Genomic DNA, 17,352 nt, shown 5'->3' on the forward strand with positions numbered 1-17,352 from the left:
ATTATGGGAGACTTCAACTACCCCGTGATAGACTGGAGTCTTGGAAGCTCAAAATGTGCTAGGGAGACAGAATTCCTGGAGGCTATACAAGATTGTTTCATGGAGCAGCTTGTTAGAGAACCAATGAGAGGAAATGCCACTCTGGATCTAATCCTAAATGGGTTAAGGGGACCTGCAAAGGAAGTGGGACCATTGGGAAACAGTGATCATAACATGATCAAGTTCAAGGTTGAGGTAGGAATACCGAAAGGAAAGAGAACCATAGCGACAACTTTCAACTTCAGGAAAGGAAACTCCGAAGCAATGAGGGAAATGGTAAGGAAGAAACTTAGTAACACTTCCAAAAAATGGCAAACGGTAGAACATGCCTGGTCTTTTCACATGGTGAGCGATGGTCAAAATCTGTATATCCCCAGATTCAGAAAGGGGTGCAAAAAGAGTCAAACAAAAGACCTGGTGTGGATAACTAAAATAGTGAAGGAAGCGATAGGTAATAAGAAAAATTCATTCAGGAAATGGAAAAAGGACAAAACAGGGGAACTGGAAAGAGCTCAGGAAGTACCAAAAAGAATGTCACCGAGTGGTTTCGAAAAGCCAAAAGAGAGTATGAAGAGAGGCTAGCCAGGGAAGCATGAAATTTCAAACCGTTCTTTAGATATGTTAAAGGGAAGCAATCGGCTAGGGAGGAGGTGGGACCACTTGGCGACGGAGACAGGAAGGGAGTGGTGAAGGAGGAGAAAGAAGTGGCAGAAAGACTTAACATGGAATCCATCCAAGGGCTCTGAAGGAATTAAAGGAGGAGATAGCGGAACTACTGCAGCAAATTTGCAATCTATCCCTGAAAACAGGCATTATCCCGGAGGACTGGAAGATAGCCAACGTTACGCCCATCTTTAAAAAGGGATCAAGAGGTGACTCGGGAAACTACAGACCGGTGAGTCTGACCTCGGTTCCGGGGAAAATGGCAGAAGCACTGATAAAAGAAAACATAGATGAACATTTTGAAAGAAACGAACTTCTGATAACCAGCCAACATGGTTTCTGCAAGGGGAGATCGTGCCTAATGAACTTATTGCACTTCTTCGAAGGAATTAACAAACGGATGGACAAAGGAGACCCCATAGACATCATATATCTAGATTTCCAAAAAGCCTTTGACAAGGTGCCCCATGAACGCCTACTCCGGAAACTGAAGAACCATGGGGTGGAAGGAGACGTACATAGATGGATCAGAAACTGGTTGGCGGATAGGAAACAGAGGGTAGGAGTGAAGGGCTACTACTCGGACTGGAGGAGGGTCATGAGTGGGGTCCTGCAGGGCTCGGTGCTCGGGCCGCTGCTATTTAATATATTCATAAATGATCTAGAAACAGGGATGAAGTGCGAAATAATAAAATTTGCAGACGACACCAAACTATTTAGTGGAGCTCGGACTAAAGAGTACTGCGAAGAATTGCAAAGGGACTTGAACAAACTAGGGGAATGGGCGACGAGATGGCAGATGAAGTTCAACGTTGAGAAATGTAAAGTATTACATGTGGGAAACAGAAACCCGAGGTACAACTATATGATGGGAGGGATATTATTAAATGAGAGAACCCAAGAAAGGGACTTGGGGGTAATGGTGGACATGACAATGAAGCCATCGGCACAGTGCGCAGCGGCTGCTAAGAAGGCAAACAGAATGCTAGGCATAATCAAGAAGTGTATTACAACCATAATGAAAGAAGTTATCCTGCCAATGTATTGGGCGATGGTGCGTCCACATCTGGAGTACTGCGTCCATTATTGGTCGCCGTACCTTATGAAGGACATGGCGTTACTCGAGAGGGTTCAGAGGAGAGCGACGCATCTGATAAAGGGGATGGAAAACCTTTCATATCCTGAGAGATTGGAGAAACTGGGTCTCTTTTCCCTGGAGAAAAGGAGACTTGGAGGAGATATGATAGAGACTTACAAGATCATGAAGGGCATAGAGAGAGTAGAGAGGGCCATATTCTTCAAACTTTCGAATAATAAAAGAACAAGAGGGCATTCAGAAAAATTGAAAGGGGACAGATTCAAAACGAATGCTAGGAAGTTCTTCTTTACCCAACGTGTGGTGGACACCTGGAATGCACTTCCAGAGAGCATAATAGGGCAGAGTACAGTACTGGGGTTCAAGAAAGGATTGGACATTCCTGCTAGAAAAGGGAATAGAGGGGTATAGATAGAGGATTACTGCACAGGTCCTGGACCTGTTGGGCCAACGCGTGAGTGGACTGCTGGGCATGATGGACCTCAGGTTTGACCCAGCAGAGGCATTGCTTATGTTCTTATGCATGCGTTCTAGGCTACAGGTGTAAAAAAAAGGACAAAGTTTTGATGGTACTGGACGTGAGGATAGTTATTCTCCATTATCTCGAAATAACAAATGATTTTCATCTTTCAGATCATCTTTTTGTGCTCACCAGTCTTGGCAGACTGGGAAAGCTAGCTTCTAAGGATCCGCATGGCTATTTTGTCTGCTTACAGTGGCTGTGGTAAATTGCTGCCAATCTCCTTGAAGGCATATTCCACCAGAAGTGTGGCTTGTTTATGGACAGATTTGTAGGGCAGCTACATACTTTCACAAAGTTTTACAGAGTGGACGTAATGGCACAAATGGACAGCGCTTTTGGATTCTAGGTGCTGACAGCAGTCTCATCTGCCCTGACCTAGACTTGGGGGATAGCTTTGGTACATCCCAGTGGTCAAGACTCACGTCTTTTTTGCACTGGAAGGGAAGATTAGGTTATTAGCTCAATAATCTTGTTTCTAGTATAAAGAGACATGAGAACATAAGAACATAAGAATTGCCACTGCTGAGTCAGACCAGTGGTCCATCATGCCCAGCAGTCCACTCACGCAGCAGCCCTCTGGTCTAAGACCAGCACCCTAACTGAGACTAGCTCTACCAGCGCACGTTCTTGTTCAGCAGAAACTTGTCTAACTTTGACTTGAATCCTTGGAGGGTGTTTTCCCCTATAACAGCCTCTGGAAGAGTCTTGATACCTGCTCTGTCAGATGTCAATTAAGCCTGCTTTCTGTCTCAGACATGTATGTATGTCTCCAAAGCTTGACTTGAAGCATTCAAGAGAGTATGAAGATAACAGCTGTATAAATGGTAGTGCTAGTTGCACTCAATAGGTGGCTTGTTTGGGTCCACTTTAATGGTATTAAGTTTCTTGGGGCTTAAAAGACTTGATTTGGTCAGGGAGATCCTTGTGCCTGCCTCATTATTTCTTCTCTTTTAGGGATGATCAAATGCTTTGGTACGAACTGAAAAGGACACAAGGAAGAGGTGCTGAAAAGCTGTGGATGATTCCTTCTGCAAAACTTGCAAGTAGAGGTAAATAACTACTGGTCAAAACTCACATCTCTTTATATTGGAAAGAAGATTATTGAAGTAAGAGCCTAATCTTCCCATACATCTTCTGCTTTCTGAAAGTCCCTAGGAATCTTAATCTGTAATAAGGGAATAATTGTGGGGAAATTCAATTAATTGATGTAATCATCCTTTTGCTAGATCAGTTCTAGAAACACTTCACTCTATGATCATAACATGTTTCTTTCTTAAATTTTTAGGGCCCATTCCATGTAGGCTCTTATATATCATTGTCAAAGCTTTATGTTATGTATGTTACTATCTTAGTTTATAAGCAGTATAAATTATTTAGCCCCGGCAAGCTGTGTTTTCTAAACTCACAGCCAATTGACAAACATGTTGAGTTTTGGATACCTTGAACCTCATAATCACCTCTTTAGGTAATCCAAAATACTCCAGGTATTAATAATCCAGTCCATGGATAATCTTTGCAAAATCACATTTACAGAATAAAGTGAAAACTGTCTTTAACTCAGGTGAAAGTGCCACTTCTTGACCATAACAAAGACCTGAGCGTTATTGAATTTTATTCCCAAACTTACTATCAGGAGTTCTGACAACATATGATTCCCTTCAACCCTGACACACAAGATGAGGGAAAAATCTTAGTGGGTTTCTGGAGCCAAAGTAAACAACTTTCTCTGGATTTAACTACATAAATCTTTGCAGCTAAATTTTGGGGCTGGTTAAAATGTATCTACTTAAGTTTGGGAGGTATGAATAATGTTACAAGGCTTTCTAAAATTCACGTGGCTAACTATCCTAACTTCTCCAGATAACATATCCTGTTAAATTTAGGTCTGCTTATTTAACAGTTTGACTTAACTGATATATTGGCTAATAATTCACTTATAGTAACTCAGATCAATAGATTCCTCTCTCGAGTACAGCTGCTATTATTTTTAAATAATTGTTAGGTACAGTGAAAGCACAACATAGCTTATGTGAAATGGAATTTACTATATTTACCAATGATATTTTCCACAACACTGGATTTTGACTAGCAGGAAAATCTTTATATCATTGGAAAAAAAGTTCACGAAAAGATTGTATTGTTTCTAGTGGTTTTGTTGTGTTGTTTCTAGTAGTTTTGCTATGCTAATCTAACATGAGCCACAATACAGCAGTCATGATTGATGTATCATTATATAAAGGAACTGCAAATTTCTAAAGGGCAGGCTTTTCGAAGGGATCCTGAGTGTTAGTAGTTTTGCTGGATAATAGGGCTGATATTCTGTTTACCACTTCTTTTGTAGGTCACACTGGTACCTGGCAGTTATTTGTTTTCCTTCGTTAGAAAAAGCTATGTATGAAGACAGGAAAAATGAGCCTTCCTTGGAGCAGCAGTCCAGATTTCAATTAGAAGAGAAGAGAAATTCAGCTAGGAAAGACACTGTTATTGTCTTTCATGACACTTCTAGCAGGGAGGATGAAAAACTAAATGAGGACAGTAGTCAGAAATCAGAAGGTAATTATATTTGTTGGCCAAACAGTAAAGTTGAAATTTTAATACTAAAAAAAAGAAGGTAATTATATAGGAAGGAAAATACAAGATCTAGAATAATAACATATATGTTATGTGCAGAAGCCACCCCTTTTAATAAGGGTAACCCTTCCACTCAGTTGTCTTGTGATTCCTATAACAGCTGCTTTTAGAATGTACTCTGATGGGGTATTTTCAACACTGCCTGTTTCCAAAGAGAAAGTATGAGAATAATTTCCTTTTAAGTTTACCTTGGGAACAATTGTTCACACATATTCTTCTGTGAAAAACAAGGCAAGTAGTTTTGAGAATGTAAAACTATGTGTGTCATTGTCTTCCTCCCAGCCTGTTCCTGCCTCAAGGCATTTAGGCGCCAATTCTATAAATGTTCATTTAAGGCACAATGGGGTGTGCTTAGTGCCAATTTTATAACGGTGTAAAGGTACACCTAGGCCATCTGTGACTCTCAAGGACTGGAATTGCCTACCCCTGACCTAGGCCATTACAGAATACTAGAGCAAAGATGCACAAAATGTTAATGGCTGGTATAAGTGCTTGTGCCAAGTTCATCATGTAGTGCATGCAACTGACAGTATTCTATAAGTTGTGCACTTGCCTGGAAAAATGCCTGTGATATGCTCATGCTGTGCCCATGTGCATGCCCCCCTGACAGTGGCATGTTAAATGTTTTAGGCACACTATTTATAGAATAGTGCCTAGCACTTACATGTGTAACTGCTGGTTTATTGGTGCTAATCATGCGAGTAAGCACTATTATTCTATAAATTTAGATGCCAGCTTATAGAATTGCTTTGTTACTTTTGTCTATATTAATGATGGACAGTTTTCAAACAACCAATTTACCTGAGAAAATAACCTCTGAAAATTGTAGCCTTTGGGGGTGATTTTATAAACGTTCTACAGGTGGGAAATGGCTGTTATAAAATTGCATGAGCATATTACTCCTAGGGAATTCTACTTACAGAAATTTAGAAAATTCTGCATACAATATTTTATAATTCTGTGAAATTCCACATAGTCCATTTATAGTATGGGGGGTTTTTTTTGACAGATTTCTCCCCCATAATAAGACCTGATATCCCCCCTGCCTTTTCTCTCCTTCCCAGTGTCTTTCCCTGCATGTGATACTTCCACCTTGCTTTCTTTCTTCCCACCTTGCCGTCTTTCTTCCATATCCCACTTCTCCTTTTTCATTCCCCTGGGCACACATCCTTACCTTTCAATCTTTCTCCTCTTTCCAGTATTCTTTTTTTTTGGGGGGGTTCCACCCCACCTCCCTATGGCATACCCTCAAGTTTGATTCCCACACACCAGTGGCACACTCTCAGCTTGCACTGTGCCCCCATCCCTGTGGCACACACTTAACTTTGCTTTATCCTCCCTTTCATCCCCATGACACACACTCAATATGCCCTCCCCCAACCCATCCCCCAGGAATGAACTCAGTCTTGCTCTGCCCTTCCTCCTGTCCTGATGGCACATACTTTAACCCCATCCCCATTGCATTCCCTTAACTTGCTCTCTTGCCCCACTCCCAAGCCCTTTTGAACATTCTTTACTTTGTTTTGCCACTCTCCCATCCCCATGGCACACATTCAGCTTTTCTCTGCCCTACCCATTCCCAAAGAATACACTCAACCTTGCTCTGTTTATTCCCATCCTTATGGCATACACTCAGTCTTGCTTTTTCCAACTCCCATCTCCATTACGCACACACTAAACCTTGATTTTCTTCTCCCAATCTCAGTATGGCAGGTCTTATGTTCTTATCTTTCTATCTAAACCCCCTTCTCACCATTTTCTATTTCTGTGGATATCACTCTCCTCCTCCCTGTCTTGTCAGCTTGCAACCTCAGGGTCATCTTTGACTCCTCTCTCTCTTTTTCTGCCGAGATCCAACAAACCGCTAAATCCTGTTGCTCGACTTATATTCAAGTCAACTATTTTTCCTCCTTTTGGGGGGGAAAAATAGAAGTCTCGACTTACAGTCGGATAGACTTATATTCAAGTATATAAGGTAAATGTACAGCACTGCATACGCCTTTTAACACTATAGAAATGCTAAATATAAGTAGTAGTAGAAGTTGCCCACCTAAAAGTCGCAAGATTGTTGGCGGTATATAAGAATAAAGTTATTATTATTATTATTATTATTATTAAATGTCTGTCTCACCTTGACCTGCTTATATGAATGCCACTCTTACAAATACATACTATGAGGATCATTTTCAAACAAGAAAGACATCCAAAAAGCAGCATAAAGTGGCACTTGGATGTCTTACTAGACAAGACGTCCAGGTGCCGATTTTCAAAGCCAACTTTCTGGACATCTTGCTAGGCTTCTTAGCCGCTGTGCATCCAAAGTTTGAGGAGGCATGCTGGAGGCGTGTTATGGGCAGACTTTGGGCATGCTTAGCACTTGGATGACTTGTGATGATAATCTAACCTTTCCAAAGATGTCCAGGATGGAACTTAGACGTCTGGAGCTAGACCTGTTTTAAAAGCGTCTAAGTGCCAAAAAGCTATTCAAACTGACTAGTTGACCACTGGAGGGATTAAGTAATGACCCCACACACTCCCCCAGAGGTCACTGACCTCCTTCCTACCCCACAAAGATCTGAATTAAATGGTACATACCTGTCTGTATGACAGCAGCACCTGGTATGAGAAAGCCTAGTAGAACAGCACACAGGTGTCTGGGGTAACCTGGTGGGCGATGAAGTGAACCATAGAGAGGGGACACCCAGGCCCATAACCCACTCTATCTACTATATTTATGGTGGAAAATGTGAGCCCATTAAAACCCTACTATACTGCCATATAGGTGCCACCTGCCGCCATAAGGGCTACAGGGATGGTAGACAGTTTGATATAGTAGGTTTAGGGGGAGTTTTGGAGGACTCGGCATAAATTATATGGGGGTTATGGCAAGATGTATATCTGGCACCCTTATATGAAGTTCACAGCCGTGCCCTTTAAGGTGCCCCACTATTCTGTAGTAATGTTTTTGTGACCAGTCCATTACAATGCGGGCCCCTCCCACATCCAAATGGTCTGGATTTGGGCGTTTTGAACTTGGATGTTTTTGTGGTTGAAAATGGAAAATAAAGTTAGAGGTCCTATGGTTGGATGTACTGATGACCAAGATGTCCAAGGTGCTAATTTTTGAAAAAAGAAATGGACATTTCTCCATCCTGACCTTTGGATGTCTTATGGGGAATGTCTGAAGTCGGACTTAGACTTCCTATCGAAAATGGTCCTCCATACCATTGGAACACCTATTTGTAGAATACTACTTAGGCACCCAAATAAAATTTTTTTGGGTAAGGGTATGTGCATCTAAGAGGGAAGTTATCAATGTGGGCTGCTGTTATGACGTGGGTTACAGTTATGGTTTATTAATTTCTGTTCCATCTTACATCAAGGTGGATTGCAAAAAACATATATTTCAAACCTAAAACAGTCAAGAAATCAAACAGCTGATTATTAGAACAGCCAAATGCAGCTTACATCTCAAAAACATAAAAACCATAAAAAATTTAAAAAACAGCTTCCCACAAACAATATTCAGCCTGTAAACATGTTACCTTGCCTATTTCCCTGTCCTCCTCACCATAAACAAAATAGGACAGGTTCCTTTTTAAATATTTCTTATATAATGTGATGTCAGTCATAGCTCTTAGACCTTCTGGCATGTAGTTGCACTCTTGTGCCTGCAGTCGAGAGAGAGCGCCTGTGTTTGACTTCATAATGTCTTTCTTTAATCAGGGTCTACCAAAATCTATATACCCTTTAATCTCAACAACCTACTTGGTGTATGAAACTGTAAAATTGACAAAAAGTGCCATGCTGCTTGTCCCTGAATGGCTCCAAAAAATAAAAAGTAAAATTTTAAATTTAATTCAAGCTTCTATAGGAAAACAATATAAACCTTTTAAATATGGAGTAATATGCTTGCTCATGGGGAGATCTGCATAATAAAGCAAGGAGAATTGCAGTAACATATACAATGATACAGGCAAAATTTATTAAAATAATTGCGGTTAAAAACAACACCTTAAAATTAAACCACAGGACCCAACACAGTCCGTTTTTCGGTACACGCCTCATTTTAGCTACTACTGGTTGTGTATGTCGTAGATCTTCTTGTTATCTGCAGAAAGGCATATTTTCTTGTCTAGTCCTTTGGCAATATTGTTGATAGAGATTTGGACAGAATCAGTCCTAGGATTGAGCCTAGAGGAATTCCACTATTTGCCATTATTTTTTCTGATGAATGCTTATTTATTTGGTTCATTTTATATTATGTCCTCCCTGATGAGCTCAGAATGGGTTACAAGTTAACATACATAATGTGTAGACAAAGAGATTGAGAGTTTACATATGTACAGTAGCCTTAGGTCATCTTGGTTTGATAGAGGGTCAAAGTTAGCATTCAGTCTGGTCATTTTTAGTTAACAAACATAATGCGTAGACAGATTGAGAATTTACATGCCTTGGTCATCTACCACTGCTATCTGTCATCTTGCCAACTGGTAGGCACCCTTTTGGACTTTTTACTTAGGTGACCTATTATAAAATGACCCCGACATGTGTTGATTCAATATGTGACAGAAAGTTTTGATGGATAAATACCGTGGTCCTGAATTACTAAGCAGTCTTCATGCAAGATGCCTCTAGGTTGGAAAGCTAACTGGATAACTTGGTCCTGTTAACTTTTTATCCATATATTAAGCCTGAATCCCCATGAGCTGACTATTTGGACTAAAGTTGACTGACCAAAGTTGTCTGGTTAACTGTAGCCTTTCAATTTGAGCAGCCCAAGTTTCTTGAACAGCTTGGCTAGCCAATGCTGAAGATCAGTACTAGCCAGCCAATGTGAAACCTTGCCCTGGGTACATTTCACTGGAATCTGTTTAGGTCGCCCAAAGAAGGGTGTCGAGGGCAAATGTGCATGCAGGATAATTGGTAATAAGCTTTCAACAATCAATAATTGACATTAATTGTCACCAATTTGGAGTTATAAGCATGTCTACAGTAGGCACTATTCTATAAAATTTGGAAGCTTAAGCATAGCTATGGGAAAGCATGGGCAGATCAGAGTGCATTCCCAGAAGTTAGGCAGAGAGGCAGCTTTTGGGCCAGGCAGGTGGCAGCAGGCTTATCTTGCTGCTGCCGACTACTCAAAGATTCAATTTATAGTGGCCGGGCCCAGGGAAGGAGGTAGGTGGGGCTGACAGGAGAGCTGGCTAAACCCGGACAGCCTCCCCCCATTTTTTAAAAAACAGAACCGTCCTAGGAAAAGAGGACATGTCTGAATTTTCCCCTTCGTCTGGCACCCTAGACTTTTGATTGCGGTTTGCAGATTTTGGGCCTTTTAATTTGGGACACCTGAATGGGGTTGGACTGGGCTGAGTGGGGTAGGGTAGGGATGAACATTCCCATGGCAATTTTCCACCATAAAAATTATAATTTTCATCTCTGTCCCCTCCTCCCTTCTATTTCAGCCACCTCTGCCTTTATTTCTTCTCCCGTCCAATTCAGCCATCTACTCATATCTTTCTCTCACCCCCTTTCCAGTCTAGTTATCTCCACCTCTGTCTCCCTTTTTCCTTGCTTTTCCAGTAAGCCATCTCCACCTCTTTCCTAAGCTAGTATTCAGCAATCGGTGCTTGCACCGAGCATCCTTTGGTGAATACTAGCTTAGCGTGGATATTTCTGGCGCCTAACTTTGGGTGCCATTTACTAAATATAGCCCTCTCTGTCCCAGATAAATTTTATGTGCAGTACTATTTGTCTGCATGAAATTTACCTGGTTAGCAGGTAGAAAATATTAACCAGAGTTAATTGGACAAACCATTTCCCATTTTGTGTTCCTAGAAGAAGACCTGAATGAATCAGACCCCATTCAGATCTTGATGAATTTATTGGTTCATAGTGTGATGTAATAATTACTTGACAATATTTTGATTACATTTTTTTAATACTAGGTAACAAACAACATACATCCTTATTCTCCGCAAATAGTGAGAATCCCAAAGTAAGTTTTATGTAGATGCCTGCATTTACTAATTTTTCCTGCTTATATCTAGTGATAATATTGTTTTGCTAGTAAACACAGTTCTATTTTAATTCATTTTATTGTATTATACAGTAGTTCTATAATTTGTACTGAAGGAAGAGTTACTTAACACTGCTCTAGCAATTTTTTTTTTGCAAAATTTAGTAGTGAAATGCTTTTAAGTGGAATTGTAACCTTGACTTTACAAGTTTACTTTGATGTCCAAGAATTGGCCTGTATGTCTTAAATGATTTCACTATCAGACTCATAATCAAAAAACATAGATGTCCAAAAAGCATCCTAAATTGTCACTTGTTTGTCCTAATCACAAGGACATCCAAATGCCAATAATTGAAACTGTCTTTCTGTATGTCTAGCAAGGTGTTCCAGTTTCTCTACGTTCAGAGCACAAGATGGGCGTGGTGGAGGCATGTTATGGGCATGCTTTGGGCAGTCTCAACGGGGGGCTAGTCATGGATTAGAAAATGACATGGGGAAAAAATCTGTCCCCGTCACCGGACCGCTGTCCCCTTCACCGCCCTGTCCACTCCATCCCCTTTACCGCCCCGTCCCCGCAGCATCCACCCTTCCCTCTCGCCACCTCACTGCCCTTTGGCACCCCTCGCATGGTCCGTGCATCTCCCTCCCTCCCCCTTACCTTCACAGCATGTTTTAAGTTTTGAGTAGCTTGTTGAAAGCCGCTGGAGTGGTCGTGCAGTTGCGTACGTGTGTGGACGGAAGCTTCTCCTCTGATGCAACCAGAAATTGCGACAGAGGAGAAGCTTCTACCCACACATGCACACGACTGCACTTAAGCTCCGGCGGCTTTCAACAAGTCTCAAACCTTAAAACGCGCCACGAAGGTAAGGGGGAGGGAGGGAGATAGATTCATGTAGGTAGGAAGGAGGGAGGGGGCCATGCACGATCGGTGACAGCGAGCGTTCCTTCCCTTAACTGCGGGGACAAGGCCATTCATTGCTCCACGGGTCGGTGGATGGCCCTGTCCCTGTACCTGCAGTGAGCACCTTTCCTCCCTCCACCATTTTGGCAGGTTACCTGCGGCTACTCGCGGCTAGCTGCAGGTAACATCCACCGTGTCATTCTCTTATCATGGATGTCTTGCAGTGATAATCAAACATTTTGCAAGACATCCTGGATGGAACTAGAACTGTCTTAGAAGGGTCTAAGTGCCACAAAGGTGTCCAAACTGACCAGATGACCACTGTATGCATCAAGGTAAGACACCCCCACACTCCCCCAGTGCTTACTAACTCCCTTCCACCACACAAAAATGAGAACAAAAAGGTACATACGTGTCTCTAAAACAGCAGCATCTGGTATGAAGAAGCCTAGTAGAGCTGCATACAAATGTCTTAAGAAGCCTGGTAGGTGGGCTAATGGACCATAGGGAGGAGGATCCAGGCCCATAAGCCACTCTTAACCACTGTATTTATGGTCGAATGTGTGAGCCTATCCAAACCCTACTATACTGCCATATAGGTGCCACCTGTAGCCAAAAGTGCTATTGGGGTGGTACACAGGAGGATATATTAGGTTTGGGGAGGGGGGTTGGGGGGCTCACCATAAATTATAAGGGGGTTATGATGAGATATACAACTGGCGCTCTTTATGTGAACTTCTCAGCAGTGCTCTCTAAGGTGTCCTATTGCTCTGTTGGGATGGCCAATTCATTACTATGCTGGCCCTACCCACATCCAAATGATCTGGATTAGGATGTTTTCAACTAGGATGTTTTACTGATCGAAAATGGGGTATAAAGTTAGACGTTCTAGCAGCCTAGACATCCTAGTGGCCAAGGCATCTTTAGATGATTTAAAAAAAAAAAAAAAAAAAATTATATTTGGACATCCAGCAGTTTGCCATTCAAAAATGGCCATTTTTGTACCTTCTTTGGACATTCAGCTGGAAACGTCCAAGTTGGACTTAGACTTTTTTTTTTCTTTTCAAAAATGACCCTCCACATAACAAAATTTTTGTGTTTTTTTTTTTTTTTGTTCCTGTGTAATGTATTCTTTCTTAATTGCCTATGCCACAAAAGTATAGAAAATATTTTTCCAGTAGCCATGATCGAGCCAAGGGAAGGCTATCTTGGACCCACAATAGAGAGGGAGGGGGGCTGCTAGCCTTGCGAGGGGGAGGATTGCTGCTGTACCCGTGATTGGAAGAGGGGGCTGCTGACTGGGAGAGGTTGGAAGGGAGGCGACTCATGGTCATATTCTGTACTCCAGGGACAAGGCCATTCACCACTCCACAGGGCAGTGAAAGGCCTTGTCCCCGTACCAGTACCAGTCGGCTACCTGCAGCTAGCTGCGGGTAACAGTCACCATGCCATTCTCTAATGGGAACCACTGGTGAAGCCCCCGAGAAGGTGCTGATGTCACCATGGCATATCAAATTGGGACTAATGAAACAATTTGTCATAGCTCTAGATAAGGAGTCAGCAGCCTTCAAGTACTTTCAAGACATCTTCCCTAATCTGTCAAAGGCAAAGGTCAAGGCTTTTGTCATTGGACCACAGATAAAGAAGCTCCTGGAATACAAGGAATTTCCCAAGAAGCTAACTAGGAAGGGGAGAGCAGCTTGGAACAGCTTTGTCACAGTGCTTCGGAATTTTCTGGGCAATCACAAGTCCAAATGCTAAGTGGAATTGGTTGAGAATCTGGTGAAAAATTACAGTAAAATCTCTCAAAGTCCATGTCCTTGATGCTCATCTTGAGACTCTCAAGGAGAATATGGAAACATACTCAAAGGAGCAAGGTGAGCACTTTCACCAGGATATACTGAACTTCAAACGTCTCTACCAAGGACAATATAATGAAAATATGATGGGAGACTACATCTGGGGGCTGATTTGTGAAAGTGACATACAATATAATCGCAAATTATAAAAAAACTACTCACTTCTAAATCTATGGTCATCTTTGTATAACTTCTTTATATGTTTAAATCATTTTTATTAATTCAAGAAGAATGCATAACATGTAGATTAGAACTGCCGAAAGGCCGCCTGGCACAGGCCAGGAGTGAAATCCCCATTGCCCACAATTGGTAAACAGACTGTTATCTGAAAGGAAAGCGTTAAGTTTACACAAACATTTCCAGGTAATTCTCACAGGTAATAAAAATAAATACCCATGGTGACAGGTATGCTCAGGCAACTTAGAAACATGTAACAAATAACTAAAATGATATGGAGAATAAGAGGAACATTTGACCTCAGTGAAGGAAAAATGAGTGGTCTGGCAAAACTAGTCATTTAAATGTCAAAGTTGACACACTTAAAGTAAACCTCCCCACACTCAATAAGCCTAGGACCCCCTTGGTGTTTGGGTAACATTAAGGTAAGCAGAGAAATATGCGGGCGTTGCGCCCCCCCTCCCCCCAATAAATATAAGGCTCTATTTAAAAGGGTAAGATGCTTATGTTGTAGCAATAATGGGAGCATCTGAAGAACATACAGCCACTGGGGAACTACCATCATGTTATATAGAGCAGTTTTTCCTATCAAAGACAGCGGGTAAGGGTGCCATGTAAGTAAATTTTGTATAGTTTTAGTCAGCAGAGATAGTATATTTATTTTATAAAGTTGGGACAGGTCTTGTGGTAAATTTTATCCCTAAGTACACTAAGTGATTTGTCACCCACTCCAATGAAAAGGAATTCCCGGAATTCAGATTGGAGGGGGAGCACCAGTGATTTTTGCCTATTAAGGGTTAACCCAGAGTATAGCTCATATTAATCCAAGATTTCCAGCGCCCGAAACAGGGATCTTTGAGGGTTGGCTAAGGTCAGTAATAAATGTCCCCCTTCTGAAAGCCTATCAATTCATCATCTTTCTGTATGATACACATAGCGGCTCCAAATAGAGTAAGAACAGTAAAGGGGATAACGGGCACCTCTGACGAGTGCCCGCCCAACAGGAAAGCTGGCCATTAACCAAGACTGAGGCTCTTGGGGCTGTGTATAACATGCATAATGAGTTCAGGTACCAATCGCCTAGCCCAACATACTCCAATGTTTGAAATAGATAATGCCAATTGACCTTGTCAAAGGCTTTGGCCTCATCAAGGTCTACGAGAATTCCAGGAATACCCTGAGTCTGCGCTTGAGACATCGCCAGTAGCACTTGTTGAACATTCAAGACTGAGTGCCTGTATTGGACAAATCCCACTTGTTCTGTAGAAATGACTGTGGGCAAGAGAAGGGGCTAAGCGGTCTACGTTCTAACATTTGTAGGCCAACATTAATTAAAGACATGGGATGATATGATTCTGCCTTGTCTCTGGGTTTATTAAGTTTCAGGATCAACGTAATAGTGGCTTCATTAGCATAAGGAGGGAAATAGCTCCTATCCTGCTCCTGGGTGTAATATGCTGCTAAGGGGCCACAACTCTGCATAGAAAGCAGTTAGAACATAAGCAATGCCTCCGCTGGGTCAGACCTGAGGTCCATCATGCCCAGCAGTCCGCTCACACGGCAGCCCAACAGGTCCAGGACCTGTGCAGTAATCCTCTATCTATACTCCTCTATCCCCTTTTCCAGCAGGAAATTGTCCAATCCTTTCTTGAACCCCAGTACCATTCTCTGCCCTATTATAAAATTCTGTGCAAAATCCATCCAGTTCAGGAGCCATACAAGATTTTAACATCCAAATCACTTTTTGAAGCTCCTGCCCCTGGATCGGCCTATTTAGGGTCACATGTTGAGCCTCTGTAAGTCTCGGCATGGCAGCGTCCTCTAAATCTACAATACCAGGTCCCTGATAACGAGGTGGGCTGGAAAAGAAGGTAGAGAAATGTTGGTAGAATTAATCTGCGATCTCTCGAGGTCAAGTCTGCAGCTCACCATGGGCACCTTTTATTTGCGAGATATATCATGAGTCCTGCCAGTTCTTAGTGATTGCCGCCAACATCCTCCCTGTCCTATTTCCATATCTATAGTATTTATGGTAGAATAAAGATTTCTTGGTATGGACATGAATCAGCGTGTTGAGGGCTGTCTGAGCAGTCTGCATTTCTTCATGCAAATGCAGGGTGGGATGCTTTAGATAGCATGTCTTGAGAGTAACATATTGTTTCTCTAAATGGATGATACCTTGTGATATTCTTTTCCTACAAACTGAAACATAAATAATTATGTCCCCTCTAAGAACCTCTTTTGCAGATTCCCAAAATAATCCTGAGTCAGTAGCGTGATGTCCAATAAATTGTACATATTCCTCCCATTTCTTCTGCAAAAAGCTACTAAAATTGGGGCCAGCAGGGAATAGCCAGCTGGGAGATGGTTTCCCCAGCCCTCCTACTGAGATACCCAACCAAATGAGACAGTGGTCTGAGACCTCCAACAGTCTGATTCGTGCATCCTCCACCTGTGTGAAAAGTGACTCTGACACTAAAATATAATCTAATTTGGAAAATGTGTTATGTGCTCTAGATTGATGTGTATTATTGCGTTCATTTGGGAGGAGGAGCCTCCAGGGATCAACCAGTTCCAAGGATTGACAAACGTATGGGATTCCTATGGTAGTGGCATCCTGAGTGGTTAAGACCAAGTGAGATCTATCAAGGGCGAGATTTAATACATGATTGAGATCACTCGCTACGATGAGTGGTATTGATGATTCTTGGGAGACGAACTGCACCAAATGTTGGAAAAATTGGTGGGAATAGACAGGGCCACAAACTATTAATAACTGAAACATATGTGTGCTAAAAGGTATCTGCCCTGTTCATTCGCTGAACCGCAGAAAGGGCACACTCCAAGCTATTACGTACCAAGAGGGTGACCCCAGCTTTCTTATTTGGGGAAGATGCATAAAGTAGTTCTCCCATCCAACTTTTATGTAGTTTTTTTGTTCATCTGTGAATCTGGTTTCTTGTAAACAAGCCAAATCTATTTGATGGTGTTTCAGTTGGGTCAGAATTTTCATCCTCTTTACTGGCGAAGTAATACCAGAGACATTCCAAGAAATGATACGGCGTGGTCTGTCACCCAGGACCACTAAAATGAAAACACCCAAACAAATGATACATACCTCAACGCTGCTGGGTACCCAACCTCACCCCAGGCCTCTCATATAGACAAATTTCCATTATGATGTTCAAAAGTTCTCACAAAGACCTAACTAGACCAGACAAATAAACCACAACCCACATGTGCTGCTCTTCCTTGATTATACCAAGATCGAAACACAAATGCAGTCTGAGATTGAGTCACATGCGGACTTCTGTAGATCAAGTAGTGTCTGGTCTTTGGCCAAAGGTAGTATTGATGTAATCTCTCTCTACTTGTGCTGTTTCAAAGAACTTCCAAATTCCACTTTTTGTATTTTTAGAACTGCTGGGTAAATACACATAACTT

General features: G+C 41.9%; 1 protein-coding gene across 1 annotated transcript in view; it reads left to right on the plus strand.

The window, feature by feature from the left end:
* Nucleotides 1–17,352, plus strand: part of SENP7 (SUMO specific peptidase 7) — a 286,873-nt gene that overhangs the window by 236,461 nt on the left and 33,060 nt on the right. Inside the window, exons 16-17 of the mRNA XM_033943657.1 lie at nt 4,663–4,874; nt 10,901–10,950. Of these exons, the coding sequence (XP_033799548.1) occupies nt 4,663–4,874; nt 10,901–10,950 (262 nt within the window). The remainder of the gene's footprint in view (nt 1–4,662; nt 4,875–10,900; nt 10,951–17,352) is intronic.

Source organism: Geotrypetes seraphini, chromosome 4 (genome assembly GCF_902459505.1).
Source record: "Geotrypetes seraphini chromosome 4, aGeoSer1.1, whole genome shotgun sequence".
NCBI lineage: Eukaryota > Metazoa > Chordata > Amphibia > Gymnophiona > Dermophiidae > Geotrypetes > Geotrypetes seraphini.